This window comes from Setaria viridis, chromosome 6 (assembly GCF_005286985.2).
Source record: "Setaria viridis chromosome 6, Setaria_viridis_v4.0, whole genome shotgun sequence".
Taxonomy (NCBI): domain Eukaryota; kingdom Viridiplantae; phylum Streptophyta; class Magnoliopsida; order Poales; family Poaceae; genus Setaria; species Setaria viridis.
The window spans coordinates 32,099,409-32,118,685 of record NC_048268.2 but is presented as its reverse complement, the minus strand read 5'-3'; the positions used below and the strand labels follow the sequence as shown (position 1 = coordinate 32,118,685).

General features: G+C 47.5%; 2 protein-coding genes and 1 long non-coding RNA gene across 3 annotated transcripts; 2 read left to right on the top strand and 1 right to left on the bottom strand.

Moving 5' to 3' along the window:
* Window positions 1-177: 177 nt before the first annotated feature.
* Window positions 178-3,708, top strand: LOC117860769 (heterogeneous nuclear ribonucleoprotein 1). Its single transcript, XM_034744144.2, has 6 exons — window positions 178-395; window positions 479-519; window positions 1,424-1,587; window positions 2,163-2,268; window positions 2,360-2,529; window positions 2,734-3,708. Exons 1-6 carry the CDS (start codon window positions 310-312, stop codon window positions 3,322-3,324), a joined length of 1,158 nt encoding a protein of 385 aa, XP_034600035.1. The 5' UTR covers window positions 178-309; the 3' UTR covers window positions 3,325-3,708.
* A 423-nt stretch (window positions 3,709-4,131) lies between these two features.
* Window positions 4,132-7,397, bottom strand: LOC117860768 (oligopeptide transporter 1). Its single transcript, XM_034744143.2, has 6 exons — window positions 7,167-7,397; window positions 6,521-6,969; window positions 6,324-6,421; window positions 5,366-6,200; window positions 5,087-5,269; window positions 4,132-4,974 (listed from the first exon to the last, which is right to left on the bottom strand). The coding sequence occupies exons 1-6, from the start codon at window positions 7,240-7,242 to the stop codon at window positions 4,345-4,347; spliced, it is 2,271 nt and encodes a 756-aa protein (XP_034600034.1). The 5' UTR covers window positions 7,243-7,397; the 3' UTR covers window positions 4,132-4,344.
* Window positions 7,398-16,802: 9,405 nt separating this feature from the next.
* Window positions 16,803-19,165, top strand: LOC117859622 (uncharacterized). The gene is made up of 2 exons (XR_011898596.1): window positions 16,803-18,477; window positions 18,660-19,165. It is a non-coding gene; the product is annotated as an uncharacterized lncRNA (long non-coding RNA).
* Window positions 19,166-19,277: the final 112 nt, after the last annotated feature.

Here is a 19,277-nt window from a genome sequence, read left to right as displayed (position 1 = left end):
GAATAAATTTATATTGTGCGTCTATTAAATGGGCCGATCAAAGTAGTACGGCCTACAATATCATCAGTCCTGATTTATTGGACGGTTTTTCTCGTATACTTCTTTAAAAAAAATCTCGTATAATTGCCAACTTAGTAGAAAAGCCCCCTTGTGCGTTTATTGAGCGGGCCGCTAAGCGCTAATGCAAATTCGCAGGCTAGCCCACTGTTGTTTTCCTTAGCCGCGAGCTCATACGGCATCTGCGACTGAAATCCTGAAACCACAAGGGCGAACTGCCGAGCTTCCGTACGCAACCCTAACGCTGCCGCCATGGGGAAGGCGGAGACGAGAACCAGGGGGCGCGGCGGCGGAGGCGGAGGCGGAGGCGGCGGCGGCGACGGCGGTGGCAACCCGGGGTATGAGCTTCCGGCCCCGTCTCTCCCCTAGAGCTTACGGGATCTCGGTTTAGCGGCCTGATTGGTTCGCGTTTGGTTCGCAGGAAGATTTTCGTCGGGGGGCTGCCGCGGGACACCACGGATGGTAGGCTGATCGATTCCTTCGTTTTGGTGATTTTGGGGTGCTATGCTTGTAGTGATCCGTTTGGATTGGGTGCGGCGATCGCGATTCTGCTGTGCAATTTTGGGGGTTTTCTTGGACTGTGGGTGTGGGAGAAAGCGGTATGCTTGGGCGGTTTTCAGTTGGTATTGGGATGTGTGGTGCGTTTCCCTGCAGTGTTGCAATGATGCCGTGCCTCGGCTCGTTTGTTAGCTATAGCGTGTGAAAAATTGCAGTGATGGTCTGTGTTTAGTACATGGATTCTAAGCTGTGTTGTGACTTGTGATCACTGAGGGTTACACGCAGTGCACCTAGGCAACAAGAATTTTGATGCTTCTCTACTGTGGTAGCTAATCTGTTTAAGTTGCCACCGACCCTGTTACCATATCTGCATTTATGTCTGATGAAGATCTTGTGTGGGTGTATTATATTCCATTGCCAATGAGTTTACATGTAATGCCTAATTCTATGAATTGGAAACATCCTATGAAAATATCTGTTAATTTGTAAGAAAAAGTGCTTATATAAACTTTGTAAACCATTCTGCTCATTATCCTTGTAATCAGTGCGGTGCCAGAGATAGGGGGTTAGGGCTAAACGTTGGGAACAGTTTATAGACTAGGGCATGTTTTAGCACTGTGAATGCATCAATATCCTGCCATTCGTGCCTTTTTTCCATTTTACTTATCATTTGTTCAGCAATTTGATGTGTGAACACTAGTGAATCTTAGGATTAGTAGATTCTCAGGTTTAGGACACATTTTGGAAAACTAGTACTAATTGAACTAAAAAGGATCGGTGAGGATCCTTAGTGGCACCAATTCACATCACTGCTCAGTTTAGCTTTGTTTCCGTTTTTCTGATTTTGTGTTGCTGTTTCCTGTTGCAGCTACATTTGTGAGGCATTTTGGCCAGTATGGAGAAATAGTTGATTCAGTAATAATGAAAGATAGGCACACATCTCAGCCACGGGGTTTCGGCTTCATTACATACTCTGACCCTGCTGTTGTTGATAAAGTGATAGAGGAAACTCATGTCATCAATGGAAAGCCAGTAAGTTTTATTTTCCAGTAATTCTGTGTCACCATTTAGTAGTTGAATTGCTCTATTTTTTTAATTCTTGTCTGCACTCTGTATACATTTAGGTCCATTGTGTGATAATTACAAAATCTGGATATATCATCAATTGTGTTAGCTTACGATGCTGTGTTGAAATGAAATTACACCTTCTGATTCAAGTGCCTAGTTTTTTTTTAATAGTTAGCAGTACTTCTCATACTAAGTACGATTGTTATTTTTTGGTTATCTAGTTGTGAATGCATTTAAGCAAACACGACTGTTGCTACTGTGGCTATGTTTATCTGTATTGCTTTGTTACTTCAAGCAATTGGCATATCAGTATCTATCATGGATTTGCAAACTTCTAATGGTATTTCTGATTCAATTTTGGGTCATTGTCAATTTGCTCTTGTTACTTAATGGAGCTATAACAAATGTGATTTACCTCTCAATTTCCTGTCAGATGTTTCAATTGTGAACCATACCTCATCCACAACATTTTCCTTTGCAATCCCCCACGTATTGACAGCTGACAGTTACTTAGTAGTACTGCCATTTGTTTACTCCAGGTTGAGATTAAAAGAACAATACCAAAAGGTGCAATGCAGTCTAGCTCTAAGGATTTCAAGACTAGAAAGATATTTGTTGGTGGGCTTCCCTCAGCACTAACTGAAGGTAATGGTAGTATCAGCATGGCATATGATGGTCAGCTTTGTTTTACATTGATTTTTGCCTGATGGTTCTTCCATTTGTTTCCTTTGATCAGATGATTTCAAGAATTTCTTTGCAAGATATGGGACTGTGGTAGACCACCAGATTATGTTTGATCGTGAAACAAAACGCTCTAGAGGCTTTGGATTTATAGTTTTTGCTTCTGAGGATGTTGTAGATGATTTATTAGCAAACGGAAATATGATCGATCTTGCTGGTTCAAAGGTGAGTCTGCTGTTTATTAAAGAAATGTCACAAATGGTTATCCCGTCCACTGTGTACTTATGGCGTAAAATATGTGAAGTAACATCAACAAAAATAAAATGCACTCTTCTATTCAACTCAATGACTGCTGGAACATCATGCTTAATGGATAGAAAGGCCCCATAGGTTATTTGACAGGGCTTAGGTCATTTGCTTTGTTTGTAGGTGGAGATCAAGAAAGCAGAACCAAAGAAATCCTCAAATCCACCTCCATCAGGGCGTGGTAGAAGTTCTAGGTCTTCATATGATAGTGGCTCTAGGGACCACCCTTCTGTTGATAACTATGGTGGATTGACCAATGCTTATGGCAGTTACAGTGGTGGTGGATTTGGTCCTTATAGGAGCGATGCAGGTTTCAGCGCTAGTAGGCTCGGCAGCTACGGTGGGATGGGTGAGTTTGGTGTTGGATATGGTCGTTACTATGCAGGATTAGGGGCCTATGGAGCTGCATCTTCGTTTGGTTATCCCAGTCGCTTTGGGTTATATGGAGGAGGTTTTGGTGGAGCTTATGCTGGTGGAGACTTGAGTGGCTATAGACGCACTGTTGCTGATGAGAGCTTTGGCGCCCCTGGTAGTTCTGGCTTTGGTGGTGATGCTGATCAGAGCTTTGGTGCCCCTGGTAGTTCTGGCTTTGGTGGTGCCACCTATGGTGGGGCATATGATCCTGCTCTAGGTGGTTATGCATCTGCTAGCACACCTGACGGGAATAAGGGGAGCTTTGCTGGTGGATATGGACGGTATCACCCATATGGATGACAAGAAGAGCCCACCAATCTCAATCTTCTCTGCATGCTTGTTCCCTGTCATTAGAGGGTGCCCACTACCCAGCATTGCTAGGAAAATGCAGCTGCGTTGAAGCTTTGAACCCAGCTTAATGTCATGTACGTGTTTTCTAGTTCATCTGAGGTTTAACTTTTTCCCCCATATGTAGTGATGCAGACTAGATGTCATATTGACGGTTTCGTTTGGCATTATATAGAATTCTGGTATTGTGTTGGTTTAAGGTAACTCTGTAAGCATACCATGGGGAACAGATTAGCAACTGTCTAAAACGTTAGGAGGAACAGTGTCGATTACTTAGCATCCTTGATTTGATACCTGAAGGGCAATGTCTGTGATCCGTGATGTTATTACCGTTAATCTTTTTGTCTGTGCTCACAAGTAATTGATGCCCAGGTGTTCACAGAAATATACATATAATGTAACCTGTACGATGGAGTAGATGTCTTTTGCGGGCCAGTTCTTTATGTATGTCCATGCAAATATCTGGTACCTTTCATCCATTGTCTTTACTGACTAGTGAACCTAAACCCCACATGGTCAGGTGAAGAGGGATTTCGCTTAATTCCAACCGATTGGTTGTGTACTTGTGTTATGCTTCGTGCTCGAGTTGGGTGATTATCTGAACAAAACAAGTTCGTCTAGCTCAGTCTATTGTTTCTTACCCAATCTATGTGGTTTCAGCAAGTTGATTGCTTTTACGATTCTGTGATGTTTGATTAAGTTTATCATACGGACAATACGTACATGGTACTTCGTCAGAGACACGGTACTCCAACTTGATAAAGGAAAAGATCTTAGCTTCACAAATTAGCTTTGCTAAGACTGTTTATACAGTTGCTTGTCGAGAAGATCACAAATGGTAACTGTATCAGAAACTGGACACTTAGCATGCCTTTGCACGCGTTGTTTCCTTCTCTAATCTTTTTCTGACTGGGATTAGCTATACTAGAATACTACTGCGACACCGATGACAGCCGAGTGCCCGGCTGGCGGCTAGTGAACTGGGCAACCCGGGGCCCGGACTCCCGGCGCCGTGGGGCACCTGGCGAGCGCGCAGTGGTCGTCGACCTGCAGCCCCCACCAGTCGACGCCGTTGACGCCCCTGGACTGCAGCACGGCGTAGGAGACGATGCCCATGAAGGCGACGCCGGCGTCAAGCCCCGCCGAGAGCACGTAGTTGTGGCGCGCCCACCAGCCCTTGTACCTCCGGTACACGACGTGGTTGAAGGCGAGCCCCACGGCGCCCCACATGAGGTAGTTGACGGACCTCGCCGGCGGCATCATCCCCGTGGCGCCCAGCAGCACGGGCATGTTGACGAGCCGGAGCCACGGCGCCCACGCGCTCCCCGGGAACACCCGGGACAGCGCCCAGAAGGGGACCGGAGCAAGCGCGCCGGCGAGGAAGAAGTAGTTCATCTTGGCGTAGAGGCCCAGCCGGCCGAACATGCGCAGGGGCCCGACCACGCCCCAGATGATGGACGCGTTGAAGAAGACGTCGTCGCCAGGGCACGTCCAGGGGCTCCCCTCCGGTAGCTTCGACGGGTCGCAGATGTTGGGCACGCTCTCCAGCAGCCACCACGACGTGCCGAAGTACACCGACGACGCCAGGACCGTCCCCACCAGCTGCGTGATGTTCGTGTTCGATCAAAATGTTGTCAAATTTGTTCGCGAATTTCACCGGAGAGAAATGAAATTGGACTGAATTGAATTGAATTGAATGGTCGATTGCTCATACCTGGACGATGAACATGGAGCGCGGCGGGATCTTCATGTAGTGGCCCAGCTTGAAGTCCTGCAGGAACATGATCGCCTGGGACATGCTGATGTAGCCGTACGTCTTGAACGCGACGTTGGCGAGCGGCCGTCCCGGGTACAGGTACCCGATGATCAGCTCGGTCACAACGTTCAGACCCGGTTGCTGCTCAAGAAACCACAGCGTGTCAAAAAGAGGATAAAAATTCATCCGAGGTAAAGTAAAACTGTGAAAAAAAATGCAGGCAGTTAATTTGTGAACCTGATTCGTCGTGGCGGTGATGATGCCGATCGGGAGCGTGAAGAAGAAGGCGAGGCCGGCGGCGAGGAGGACGCCCCAGTATGGGAGCTGCAGCTGCCGGCCGAAGCCCTCGCAGGTGAAGACGGAGAGGCCGAGCACGAGGACCAGCATCACCTGGAACCACCACTGCGGCACCGCGGCGTAGTTCCTCTTCATCAGCCTGGTGTGCACGTCGCCGGCGTTCTGCGCGCGCACCGTCGCCTTGGTCTGCTCCCATATCGACCTGCCGTGGTAGAGGGCGACGTGGGACAGGGTGGCCGCGAGCGTGGCGAAGCTGAGGCCGTAGGTGAAGGAGAAGAAGATGCTGAGGTTGATCTGGCCGGCGCCGTCGTAGCCGGCCTGGCTGAACTGGAAGGTCGCCGGGTCGAGCACCTTGTTCACGTCGTACCGGCTGCCGTTGGCCATGAACACGTGGGAGGAGATGATGGGGAAGCGCTTGGCGCCGTACGCGTCGGTCCAGTAGGCCACGGGCACGATCACGTAGACGATGAGGAAGAAGCCGGCCATGATGTTGGCGATGGCGAACGCCGGCGTCGACAGCGGCGTGCCCAGGAACCCGGCGACGGTGGCCCAGTCCAGGCCGAAGGAGCCCACGCCGAGGCCGTACACGCCCGAGCCGATCTGCTGCGCGGTGACCGAGTTCTTCCATACCAGGCACACCAGGGAGATGGTGGAGATGGTCGGGAACAGGTAGTTGGGCACAATGTAGTAGGCGAAGCTCGTGATCAGCACTGTCAGGAAGAACTGCAGCCTCGTCGTCCCTCCCTTCGGCCTCTTCTCCTTCTCGTGCAGAGCTCTGAAAAGAGTCAAATTCAGAAGCAATCAACCGAGTTGCTATTTCATTATTGCAGCTCAAGAACAGGTTGGGGATCACTGATCAGAGAAACAATTGGATTGGGGAAGAGGATGTGGTGAAGACCTGAAGAGGGAGACCTGCACCAGGTTTGCAGGCCACCACATGTAGGGGGAGTCCACAAGGAACTTCCTGAAGAGGCCCGCCCAACCATACCCCATCAACTGAAAGCAAACATAGTTTATGAACTCAAGGCAGTGTCAGAAGAAAAGATGAACTGAAAAATTACCATCACTTGGAGATGCCCAGTCTGGTTATGCTACCTGGGTGGTTTGAGTGAGCAACATGGCGGCGAGCGGATGGATCTCCCGGTGGTAGAACGCCTTGACGATGGTGATGATGCCGACGGCGTACACCGAGTTGGAGCCAGTGTTGGCGAAGATGGTGATCAGGACGTGCTCCTTGAGGTTGAACGGCCCCGGGTTCAGGGAGAAGGACCACTTGGTGCCCCTGATTCTGACGGCCTTCTTGGGGAGGCAGGCGGCCATGAGCTTGCCGAGCGGCAGCACGACGATCTGGACCGAGAGGGAGGAGATGTACAGCGGGTTCTGCCGGTAGCCGAAGAACTGGTTGGAGAACGCCAGCAGCGCGCAGGAGATGAGCCCCAGGAACCATGTCCTGAACGTCAGCGCCGGCAATGCCGGGTTGTCCGTGATGGGCACGGTGAGCCGGACCTCCTCGATTGGGCAGTCGTCGACCTCCTCCGCAGAATCTAAACAAGAACCATTTGCTTCACTTCAGTGAGAGAAAAGAAGACGAAGTATTCGTTGCGGAAGAACAAGGAAAGCTCAGGACTGAACAAAAGGTAGTATTATTTTGCAGGATTCAGACTGCTGAGCATTCCTGCTCTGGTCTCAGGAAAGAATTCGTCAGGTTTCTTTCAAGAACTAGGCAGGGAAGAAAACTCACCAGTTCTTCCACCATTGGTGCCTGGCCTGGCATCCCGGCCGTCCAAGTGGCTGAGCTCGACTTGCTGAGGCTCCATTCTGGCACTCCTCGCCAACCTTCCACCTAAGCTTTGCCCTTATAAGCAGAGGCCTTGTGTGGATGGAGCACCTCACGACAAGATGGGAGGGCCAATTAGGGGCTGTGTTGGTAGCGAGTAGCTCCTGCCAAGTGACAAATGGATAGGTTAAGGGTCGTCTTCATCCTCCCTTATGCTCGCAAGTACTAAACGTGAGTGATGTTAGAAAGGGAAATGCCGAGCATCTCCAACAGACTATCCATTTTTATCTTTCCATTTGATTCTCTATCTAAGTTGGTAAAAAAATTTCTCTCCATATTGAGTTGCTCGTTCCGACAAACTATCAATTTCCCACTCTCCAAATCCTAATAGCTAGGTTCAACCTCCATCCACTCCAACAAATTCTCCATTTCGCACTACAACAGTCTCTCCATTTTGCACTCTCCATTCTAGTCATTACTGTGCGTGTGACCCATACTTTGGTAAGGCAAATTGACTTGCTAAAGGCTTGTCAAGTTTGGCAAGTGTGAATAGAAGTTTGGCAAGTTGGATGGGATGGAGAGTCAGATAGCAACTCTGTTAGATCATGATTTTCTTACCGAGGCAAGTTGGATAGCAACTCTCTTTGGAGTTGCTCTAACTTAGCTTCCTCTTCTGCAGCGCCATGGTCCCCTTGCATGGCATTGTCTGCGCCTATTTACAGAGGCAGTTCAAAGCTGTGAACTTGTGAAGGAACAGCTCGACTATTTATGATGCAATGAAGATCGTCGGTACTGACAAAAAGCTACTGGGGCAACTGTGATGCAGTAGTGTCTGCAGTACAGTAGGACAACCCTTTAAAAAACAGGAGCTTTTGGGCAAGTAGTGCTTTGTTTAATTGTAGAGATTATGACGACAATTGTTTAAAGTATGAAGATGATTGGATAAAGTTTTTGGAGACCAGACATGTGAAAGTTGGTGAATGAATCAGACACTGTTTCTGATAGGCAATGCTGTCTTGGAGCATGCGTTTTTCCTCCTAGTTTATGTTTGGTTTTGTTCTGCCATGCCTAGAAAAATTCACTGTCAAGCACAGCTGAAGAGATAGTTGATGGACCCATAGCATTTTTCACAAATAATGTGAATATAAAACAATAAATCCAGCAACTTTCAGATGCTACATTTGGATCAATTGAAGTGTCTGATCTTAAACCAGCAATAACCTTCCACTACGGCAGCAGTACCTGCACTTTGCAAACCTGAATATTGATCAATGTGTAGTACATGCGTCGGGAATCTCTGGTGCATTCATACGGACCCCAAGTGCCCAGCCATTAAGAGAAGCATTCAGGGAGCATATTAGTTACGATTTTTGTGCTGTTACAACATGAGAATGCAAGAGAGACTGTCCACTTAGCAAGCAAGGCACCGGAGGTGGTCGCTTTGGATATATTTGCTAAGAATTGATAGAGAAGCAATAATAAATTTTATTTTTGATTTCTTCCTTCACTTCGTACTATTTACCATTTTATTTGTGATCAGCTTGCAAGCTGAAGATATATAAATTTGGTTATGTGCGGTCGCAGAGGCGGAAACCTTATCCATTTTTTTTAAAAAGGAAGGCAACCTTATCGAGATCCAAGAATCATCGTCCGACACCGGGGGCGCGCGTGCGGTTGCCGGAGCCCGGAGAGAACGACCGGCACCGAACAAAAAGTCTCCGGAATGGGTGCACATTATCTCACAAAATATTTCCTTCATATCTTTTTTTTTAAAAAAAAAGGTTTCCCTTCTCACATGACCTGACCACAACATGTTTCTCTGCAACCTAGACACACTGATGAGCATTGCTGACTTATTTTCTATGGAGAAAAGACACTTGATTTCGATTGCTCATACAGCTTGTATTTTTTTAAAAAAAGGAATGAATTTCCGATCTCAATGTAGATGCGTGTGCCGGAAATTAAAAATTGCTCATTGCTTTCATACTGACCCGAGCGCCTCACCATCAGTTCCTGGCACTGAAAGTCTGGAACAAACAAAATGGGAGCCTAGAAACCCTATCACATGGTTCAACAAAAATCGTGGTCCGGGAAGCAGCTAGCGCGCGCGTGCATTTGGCGGGGCAGCATAGAGAGAACGACTGGCACTGAATGAAATTTTCCGGCGCCGGCTGGTATGATTTCGTTCAATTCGCCGTTGTGTTGACGGCTCACTCGTCGTCGTCTGCTCACTGGCCGATCTTCTCGATCCGTTCCGCCAAGTTGCAACAAGGGAATCCCAGATCTTCCGCGTCTCCGATTCTAAAAACGTGGACACGCAAAACTTTTGGTTGTCAAGAACTCCCATCCCACAGATTCACAGCACGCTCGCTGGCGTGTGGTTCTAATCTGAGGCTGCTCACCGCTGCTGAAGCTGAACTTCAACTGCAAGGATAGGATTCTGAACCATTTCTAATCCGATCCAGTTGCAGTTCCCCTATTGAGACAGACGATACGCATCATCAGAAAGTCGTCGTCGTCGTGCAAGTCAATGTCACGTCCCCAATATGTTTATGTGGCATGCTCGATGAACGATGAGCACCAATGCATCACATGTATATAGGCCAAGTAGCTGCGCAAAAGAAGTGGGGTGGTCCAGAGCTCGCTGACAGTGAGGGCTGTAGCGTCACATGCTACTGTGTGCCGCAATGGCTGCTTGGTTATGGGCAGAGGCATGGTGGAGCATGCGCTTGCACTGGTAGGCCGCTGCTAGGCAGCTAGCCATCTATGGGTATGAAGTAGTATGAACAGAGAACAGATTCCCTTTGCTGCAAACCTCGAAGAGAAGCTATGGCCTATAGGAGAGGACTCTGTCGATGCATGATCGATTTGGCAACGGGATGAGAGGCCGGACGTGTCGCCAGTCCATTATGCATTGTTGATTTGTTTCCTTTCAAAATTTTTTTTTGCTGATTTGTTTCAACAAACTAACAAAGTAGCAGTGCAGTTCAGTCAACTATTGAGACTTGAGAGACAGTGTACACACGCGCATTAGTGATTAGTCCACGGTGAAGTCGGCCTCAAGATGGACTCGCTCGCAAGACTCGTATAGCACGCGCGTGGCGTTGAGACTTGAGAAACGCAAGAAAGCAAAAAATTATAGTACGAGTTTTTGTTAGCCGGTTCTCCTTGTGGGCTCGCTAGCTGCTACTCCATCCGTTAGATCATTTTTTTACTCTTTTATATTTACTAGTAGTAGAGTGCACGTGCGATACACGTGTTACTAAAATATTGTAATTATTTCTAAAGGTTTAAAACATAGTAAAGTGCACATGCAACATGAACGTATTTTGAAGAAATCTAAAAGACTTATAGATCCATCATACAAGACATATACATTTACTTGGAAAAGAAACGGATTACATATATTTTTCTCTTTACATTGCAAGATTAATGTACATGTACTGGAATGGTAATCGGATATATCATCAACTCATCGTATCCATTGATCCCCGCAATAATGAACCTCGAAGTATCTTAATGCCCATTGCAAGTCTCCCGCCACTGCATCCAGAGTGTCATCCTCCATTCACAGTTCAGGTCAATAGCCAACACACCCAAAAAAAAAACTAAGTCATTGATGCCCTTGTGAAATGAATTCTTCTGAATCCTCAAAGTATACGTTGGACTCCTGCTAGAAAAGCTAAGTATTTAGGCCTCCTTTGGCAGGACTCCAGCCGCTCCTAAAATGGGGAGAAGCTGGAGGAGTCATTTTTTTTTCTCCACCTTATCGATACAAAACGGCTCCGGCTCCTCTAGTGCTTCAGGCGTGGAGCTGTTTTTGACCAAACTGTTTGGTAAGGATCCAGTCGAAGCCGCAGGAGAAGGTAAAGATGGAGCCTTGCCAAAGGATCCCTTAATTTATGAAATACTTTGCGATTTTGAAAGACATGGAATAATTTCCTATTATGAAAACAAGTTCTTTAAACTCATCACCTCCTTAAAATGTTAAAAATGCAAGAGGGCATATAATTCTAAATTGAACTTATCACCTCCTAAATTGAGATGGGTTATAATAAATGTATCTTATCCTTTCGTGAAGCAATAATTTAGTGATAAATGCAAGGTGTTTTAAATTTTAACTCATTGCTGATAGTAGAGAGATGCAACATGACACAGATAATTTCATATGATAATTCAGTAGGAAAAATATGTTATCAGTGAAGAAAACTGACCTGATGTTGAACGTCAGAAACACTTCCACTTCGTGAGGTTATTTAGAATGCACATTTTTTTAGATGCTCAAAAGACAACACAAGCAAGTACTTTCCTGCAGACTTTAGAATTTATTTAGAAAAGGACTGCTACAGAAAGTAAAGCATAAGCATCATCGGTCATCGCTTACTAATAGTAAGCATTGTACAGGCATGAAACAGTGAGGTCAGAGTGTCAGGCTCTCACAGACAATAAAAGGCTGCAATTTAGGTAATAAATCCATCCAAAATATAAATCAGAAAATTTGTATCTATCGTTAATAATGATACCTGTGATTGAGCTGTATCGCTACTCTCATAGCCACTGCAAGCCCATGACGTACTAAGCATTCCAATTCTTCCTTCCATGGATAATAACCTTCTTGGTCTGGGTATTTTTCTTGTTTCTCAGACATACCGTCTACCGTCCTTAATTAGCAATGCTGAAGGCCACAAATCTTTCCACTGATAGAGCATTATGAAGCATCTATAGTTTGCAAAGAATTAAACGAAGCTATTGTTACAAAATAAGTACAACTGAAATCCTAGAAATCCAAATAAAAGAAAAATGGCCTGTGAGAAGAATGAGGTGGCCTTCAAGCATTCAGTATTGATTGGCATATGTGAAAAGAAAAACTTGAAACAGAAGAATGAACACTCAGTACCAACTTAAAGAAATGATCTCGAACTAAATAATGCCCTGAAGACTAACACGTACGAAAGGCAACTTAGGTATTGAAAAAAGAAATATCCTGAAATCAAGCATCACAAGATAAGGCATGTAGAATCAAAGGTTAAATGACATGAACAAAAGTTTATCCTGGTGACATTCTGAATAAAAGCAAGCACAGGAGCAAAGTTGGTCAGATCCTTCCCCCATTTTGTAAATTAAAATTACTGTGGCATGCAGTTCAAAAACATCAGACGCACATCACCAGCATGCTGTACATCTATTCTTTGAGCCGGGTACCACGAGCAAAGGCCCCGCTGAGCAGTGCGCTGGATCCAAAGCACGGAAAGATAGTTTTGAGGTGGCAAGTGGCAGGTCACGTGACTTATGTTATGTACTAGTAGCACTTTAGCAGTAGTATTGAAGAACACTAGTAATAGCAAAAGAACACAGCGGCAGGCCGGCAGTGCAGGCAGTACGCTGGTACTGCCACCGCTACGGCCGTCACAGATTCACAGTGCCATGTGAGTATGTGGCCGTCTGATGAAGAACCGGTCCTTTAACTCCCCCCCCCCCCCCCCCCCCCCCCGCCCCCGCCTGGTTTACTGACTTAAAATTAAGCACCCGTCACATCGAATATTTAGTACTAATTAGAAGTATTAAACGTAGACTATTTAGAAAACCGATTACATAAGTGGAGGCTAAACGGCGAGACGAATCTATTAAGCCTAATTAGTCCATGATTTGACAATGTGTTGCTACAGTAAACATTTGCTAATGATGGATTAATTAGGCTTAATAGATTCGTCTCGCCGTTTAGCCTCCACTTATGTAATAGGTTTTGTAAATAGTCTACGTTTAATATCCCTAATTAGTATCTAAACATTCGATGTGACAAGTGCTAAAAATAAGCAAAAGGAATCAAACGTCACCGGCCGTTGCTCTTGCTCGGCAGCATGCCATCAGCATGTGATTCTCTTCAAGTTTTGTCACCGCACCCTTGTCCCGTCCGTCCCGTGCAGAGTTGCAGTGCCGTGGATCATTGTCGTTGGCTTGGCTTTGCCGCTTGCCGGTGCCTGGGCATCGGTTAATGAGAACTTTGCAGTTCACTGCTGTCAAATCAGATGGGCATGCGTGTTGTGTGTTGGCGTGCGTGTTTGCTTCTCGTGCTCGTTTCTTTATAACCAACTGCCCTGCAACGAAGCAAAGACGACATCGTAACCAACCAACGAACTGGTCTTATACAAGGAGCGAAGCCGAGCCCCAGTTGCCCAAAGCCCCAAAGCTCGTGCGCTCCGGCAGAAGCGCCCGTGTTTCACTGCAGATTCTACGGCCCCCTCTTGGACCTCAAGGCTCAAGCAAGTCGCCGCCTACTCCACCGGGGCGATTTCAGTTTGGTGGGCTCGCGCGGTGGCTCGGTCTCGGTCTTGGTGTGTGTTGGGCGCTTGGCATCATGGGGTTCATGGCAGGACGACGCCCCGGTCTTGTTCTTCCACTGCGCGCGCGCGGCAGGGGCTAAAACTTGGGGCCGGCGGTGACGATGATGCGGGAAAGATGTGGGCCGCAAAACGTTGCCATGCTTTCTTCTCGGCCTCTTGGGCCACACAGCCTATGAAGGAAGCCCGTGGTGCCAGCCATCATGATCAAGAAACAAACTTCATGCTGCTGACCGCCGTTCTCTCTCGACTCTTCTTTCTCTTCGATCCCGGCGTCGATCTCGCTGGTCCCTCCCCTCCGGTGATCTCTCCTGAGGCCGGAGGTGGACGGGAACCACTAGATTGACGTCCGGTGTGGTGTCCTGGCCTAATCTAGCTAGTCTAGTTATGTGTGTTAGGGTTAGGTTTCCCGATGGAGTCGTTGATGGCGATTTCCGGCGGGATGTTGTCCTTCCAAGCTGTCGACGGCGTCGTCGCCACCCTCGGTGTAGCCTATAGCGGCAGCTTTGCGAGGTGCTATGTTATTTCCCACAACCTGGAGAGGTCGGGTTGCTGGTTTCACTTCCCCGTCCGTTTTGGGTTCTACTGCCTCGTCGGTGTGTTTGCCGGCGATGATTTTGCCATCGAAGGATTGGAAACTGGAGGTGCCAGTTCCTTCTTTCCTTGGCGAGGTAACGGCCTTGGGCCGTTCGACGATGCCTGTTCGTTCAGCGAAACAAATGCGCGTCTTGGGCGTGCTGTCTCAAGTGGCAAAAAAAGATTGAAGTTTCCTCGTCGATCAGGGGAACGATTTCCGGGTCCATCTTCGATGCTTTACTACGTCCAGCTCCGGCGAGGCGCCATGCTTGGAATGTTACATTGGAGGTGAAGCAGAAGTTTAGGATCTTGCAACGACTCTGTAATTTTGTTATCTTCAAGGGATCTCTCTGTAATGGGTCGTTTGTAATTTCCATGTTTTATGTTATTAATAAAATCCAACCCGGTTCATTCAGCTGCAGCCTTCAATTTGTGTCGAAATCGACTGGACATGCCGTGGCAAGGCGAAGGGTTTATAGTTTGGTAAAGATATACTACAGCCGGCCGTATTTTTGTTGCTTCTTACGGCCGGCTCGATCTACCGGTCGTCCAGGATCCAATGGCCCGCCAGACTATGGTAGAGGAGGTGTCACACAATTCCTCCAGGACATGCAGTGGAACCTGCTTCGGGCATCTGTGCTGCGGTGAATAAGTTTCCTCGCATTTCATGCATAGCCCCTTCTCTTCTTGTAGCTCTCAGTGCAGAAATTTTATCATCCCATTTCGATCTTCCACTGTTCTTGTCAGGGACTGCTGTTGCTTGTGTGAGCTGACTTGATGTAGTAGCAGATCTTGTAGTGTATTTGCTATTGAGTTCGTGATGAGAACCTTCTGTCGGAGGCTTCCAACATTTCTTCCTGCATTAAAGGAAGGGATAGAGCCGCATCAACTATTCTCAGCTTATGCAAAGCAATAGTATTACTGATGTTATATTTCAGACCATTTAAGAACTTTTGCACAAGAAAAACATCATCAATTTCTCTATTATGCACCAACACTCTGTGCTTGGCCTACTCAACCCTACCTGCATACTCTAAAACATTACTTGTTTGTCTAATGGATAGCATTTCTCTCATGTAGTGTTGATAAAGGTTCCTACACAAAGCTCAAGCCAACTTTCTACAGTGTGTTGAGCTTCATAGGTTTGGAGCCATAGAGCAGCATTTTTGGTGAAATTCATGCTAGCAAAGGGTGCTCAAAGATGAACAAGAACATTGTACATTGAAAAGTATTTCTCACATCTCTCTTTCCACACTCTAGGATGGTCACCATCAAACTTTGGGAAATCTAATTTGGGTAATTTGTAATCTTTGGCAGGGGAGTGGTGATTGAATGAGTGTTGGTTCCTATCACTAGTCTCGGTGATATGAAAAGGCTAGGGTTTGTTCTTGATCTTTTGTTGAGTGGGGGATAATTTGATTTGGGATGGATCCGATGTTGTGCTGCCCGACTACAACAACCAACAGGGACGCTAGGCCTTAGCGACAGTCACAGCGACTTCAATTTGTTGCTGTTCTTGCCGGGCCAAGAACAACTTTGAACCTACAAGCAAATTGAAGAACAATCAAGAACAAGTGGACAAACAAACAGCGCATAGACCTTGCTCAAGAGATAAATATGATACACTCAAATTTGAAGTTCTTGAATCAAGCAAATCAGGTGGTACGCCGGAGGCTTGGACGGGAGGAGGACGAGGAACAATAGAGGGTTTGGGTTTTATGGTATTTCTTCGTTGCCTTGTTCACTCGGTGTTCAAGTCTTTATCCGTGACACAGGCCGGCGTGGTAGCACAATGGTGGGCTTGGCCCAGTTCGATGCATGGCCTCAGACCCAAGCTGAATACATGGCCTCTGGCCCATACAGAGGTCCTGGCAGAGAGGTATGCGTACCCGTCAACGTGGGAGGTGGGCGGCGAGGTAGACTAGAGACATCGTAGCCTGTGAGGGCCCTCCTAAGCTAGGTCGCCCACGGAACCTCTCCTCGTCTCCCTTTTGCTGCGCCGCTTCTCTTCGTCACCAGCAGGAGATAACCCAGGAGGAGGAGAAGCCTATCTGCGATGGCGAGGCAGTCGTCGCCGTCGCTGGACGGGGTGGGGAGCCATCAACGATGGTGCAGAGAGAGCGGGGATGATACCAGGTGTATTGGAGGACTATTTTGGAAAAGGTTAGTGCGTGATAGGGGATTTACGTAAATATTCGGATCGCGATTAATAATCATGATGGGAGTTTTAAGAAATTTTATTTAGATTCTGTTTGTTTCCACCCTTCTAAAATTTTAGCTCCTAAAAAGTTTTAGTCAGCTCCTAAAAGACTGTTTGGTTACAGTAACTAAAACTAACTAAAGGCAATAAATGCTATGGCAAAAAGACCATGTTACTCTCCCCGTACCCCTGCTCCTTCTCTGCCTGGAGCCTCTTCTTCCCCACCCCGCCCCACGCACACACGCACCCGCCCCTCCCCTCCCGGCCCTGAGCCCTCTCGCTGCCCCCACCGCCGCCGGCCGACGCCCTCCTCCCGCCGCACCCTCCCCTCCCTCCTTCCCCCGGTCGCCCCCCCTCCCCTCCTCTTCTTCCCCAGCACCGCCTCCTACCCTCCAATCAAGGCTGCCGCACCCCTCCCCTCTTCTTCTTCCCCGGCCGCCGCCCCTTCCCTCCTCCTGCTGGCGCTGCTCCCTCCCCTCCAATCCCGATCGCCGCGCCCCTCCCCTCCTTTTCTTCCCCGGCACCGCTGCTCCCCCTCCCGGTCCTCCCTCTCCTGAATCCGGCGGCGGCGAGGATCCGGCGGGGAGCGCCCGGCCGGCGGTTCTTGGTCACGGAAGCCGACGTCGATGGCGGATCGAGCGGCGGTCGGATTGGGGGAGCAGCCGGCATCGAGGAGGAGCGGGGGCGCCACGCCCAGCCCAGCCCCGTGTGGTAGCGCAAGGGAGCGGGGGTAGCGGATCTGGTGGGGGATGGTGTGGCTACCGGTGAGAGGCTGCGGGTGCCGGCGTGGAGGAAGGAGGGATCGGCGGCGGGGTCGGGGAAGGTGCGGTCGGGAGGAGGGTGTGGGGGCAGAGACAATAAAGGAGGAGTAGGAGGAGTCCAGCACTGGTTTTAGGAGGTTTTAGGAGGGGGTGAGGGGACTAAAAATTTTGTACCTCTTAATAGGAGTGTTTGGCTCTTTAATCACATTTAAGTTACTTTTTAGACGTTAAAATTTTAGGAGGGTGAAAAAAAAAGTACAGCCCTTCGCGACCAATAGTCGCGATCCAGTTGTTTTATGTAAAAGTGCCACGACTTCGCCATGGCCATGGCGGCTCCGGAGTCCGGCCACCGCGAGCCCCCGCCCCGGCGATCAGAGCAGACCGCCTCTAGGCCCCCGCCAGACTAAGTAGAAGATAGCAGACAAGATGGAGGCGGCGACGAGCGGCCAGCGCGCAGGCAGCAGCAGCAGCACCGCGCCCACATACAACGGGCGCCTCGATGCCGTCACCCTCGTCGTCTCCTCCATGGCTCCATCTTCAAGCACCTCCCTTGAGTACTACCTCCCCTCTCTGGCTCTCTCCTGCCTTCCGCGTTTCGCCGCCTTCCGTCTCCCGTTGCTGTTTACCAACCTTTCCTCCCCGTCGCGCCTTCCCTTTCTGTCAAGATCTTCTTTGGCGGACAACCTCATCGGATTTGAATTCGTTAGTTTCGAACTGTGATTCGTTTCTTGTGTGCTCAAACTCGGATCAAACTGAATTCAAATATGACAAATTTTGATTCAGTTATCAAACGCCATCATGTGCAGCGCCAGCCAGCCACGAGCTCTGCTTGCGACCATGTAGATGTAGTTGCAGAATTCTGTCGAAGTGATCACCGTAGTCCATTTACTTTGCTATAAGAACAAGGCCCATGTAGAAGTGATCAGAGAATTATACTGGTAGAGAATTTTACTCATGTACGTACAGTACTTGCTGCTTGAGTTGCATAATGATAAAACTACAAATGTTTGCAATCTCTGGACACTTGTAGTCTTGGTCAGTCAGCACCTTGCTCAAGATAGCAGCTAAGTTTGCATTTGTTCATCACTACACCTGAGCATCTTTGCATGTTTGCATTTGATCACCAGTGTGCAGCATGCCAGCATTCACCTTGTTGTGTGTTCAAGTCTTGAACTGTCACTCTGTCAGAATGACGGTATGGTCTTGTTATAAGCAGAGTTGTTTCAGTTAGCAGTTTTCTTTGCTCCCTGCTAGATCCTCTTCATCCTTGCATGTTCTAATTTTCTCGATTTTTCACTAACAGAAACTTGGAAAAGGTGTTAGTAATTCGCCAGCTATGTTGAGTTCGAGAATTCACCAGCTATGTCAATGGGTGATTAAAAGCACTCCTTATTGGCTCTGTATGTATCCCTGATGTTAGAGATTAGAATGCTCAATGATTTCCTTCATTCCAACAGTATCAATTGACTATCCTTTTTTTTCTGGAACCTTACCACTAACTGTTGTGGAACGGCAAGACTAGTGAATTTAATTGTCAATTCTTACATATTGTCAAACCTGAAGTTGATTCTTTTTACTACAGAGACGTGAACTTTGAAATATCATGGTGGTGGAAGTCCGGATGGAACTCAATAACATCACAAAATTGTCAGAAAGTGAACAGCGAAGGTTGTTTTGTAGGTATCTTTAAAAACCTGCTTCTAATCAGCTATTGTTAGCTCGGCTAAGGAAGCTAGCATTTGCCATTTGGTGAGATTAGGATTCCCAATTATGTTTTTGCTCGAATCCAATTCTAACATTCTGATACTGCATTTTTTCCCCGACAAACCTACGGTGATACTGCATATTGACATGGATTAAAGGATGCCTCAGGGGATTTTGTTCGCTGTCATCATGGATACAGGCCTATCTCCCCCATGTAATAATTTCACTGATGTTATAGACAATTTTGTACAGTATTACTTGCCACTTTAGTTTCATATACATGGAACTATATATGTTTCCAATTTGTGGATTCTTGTACAGAAGCCTTGATTTATAAGTACCTTATGTCATTAAGCAGTTAAGCACCACATTGGTTCTTCCAAACGTTTGTAGGATTTGCCTTCCGACCGGTTGGTATACATGATCTGATTCTCACACAGCTCTCAGTTTCATCAACCAAACACGTGAAAGTAGATTGATGAATCATTGAACATAT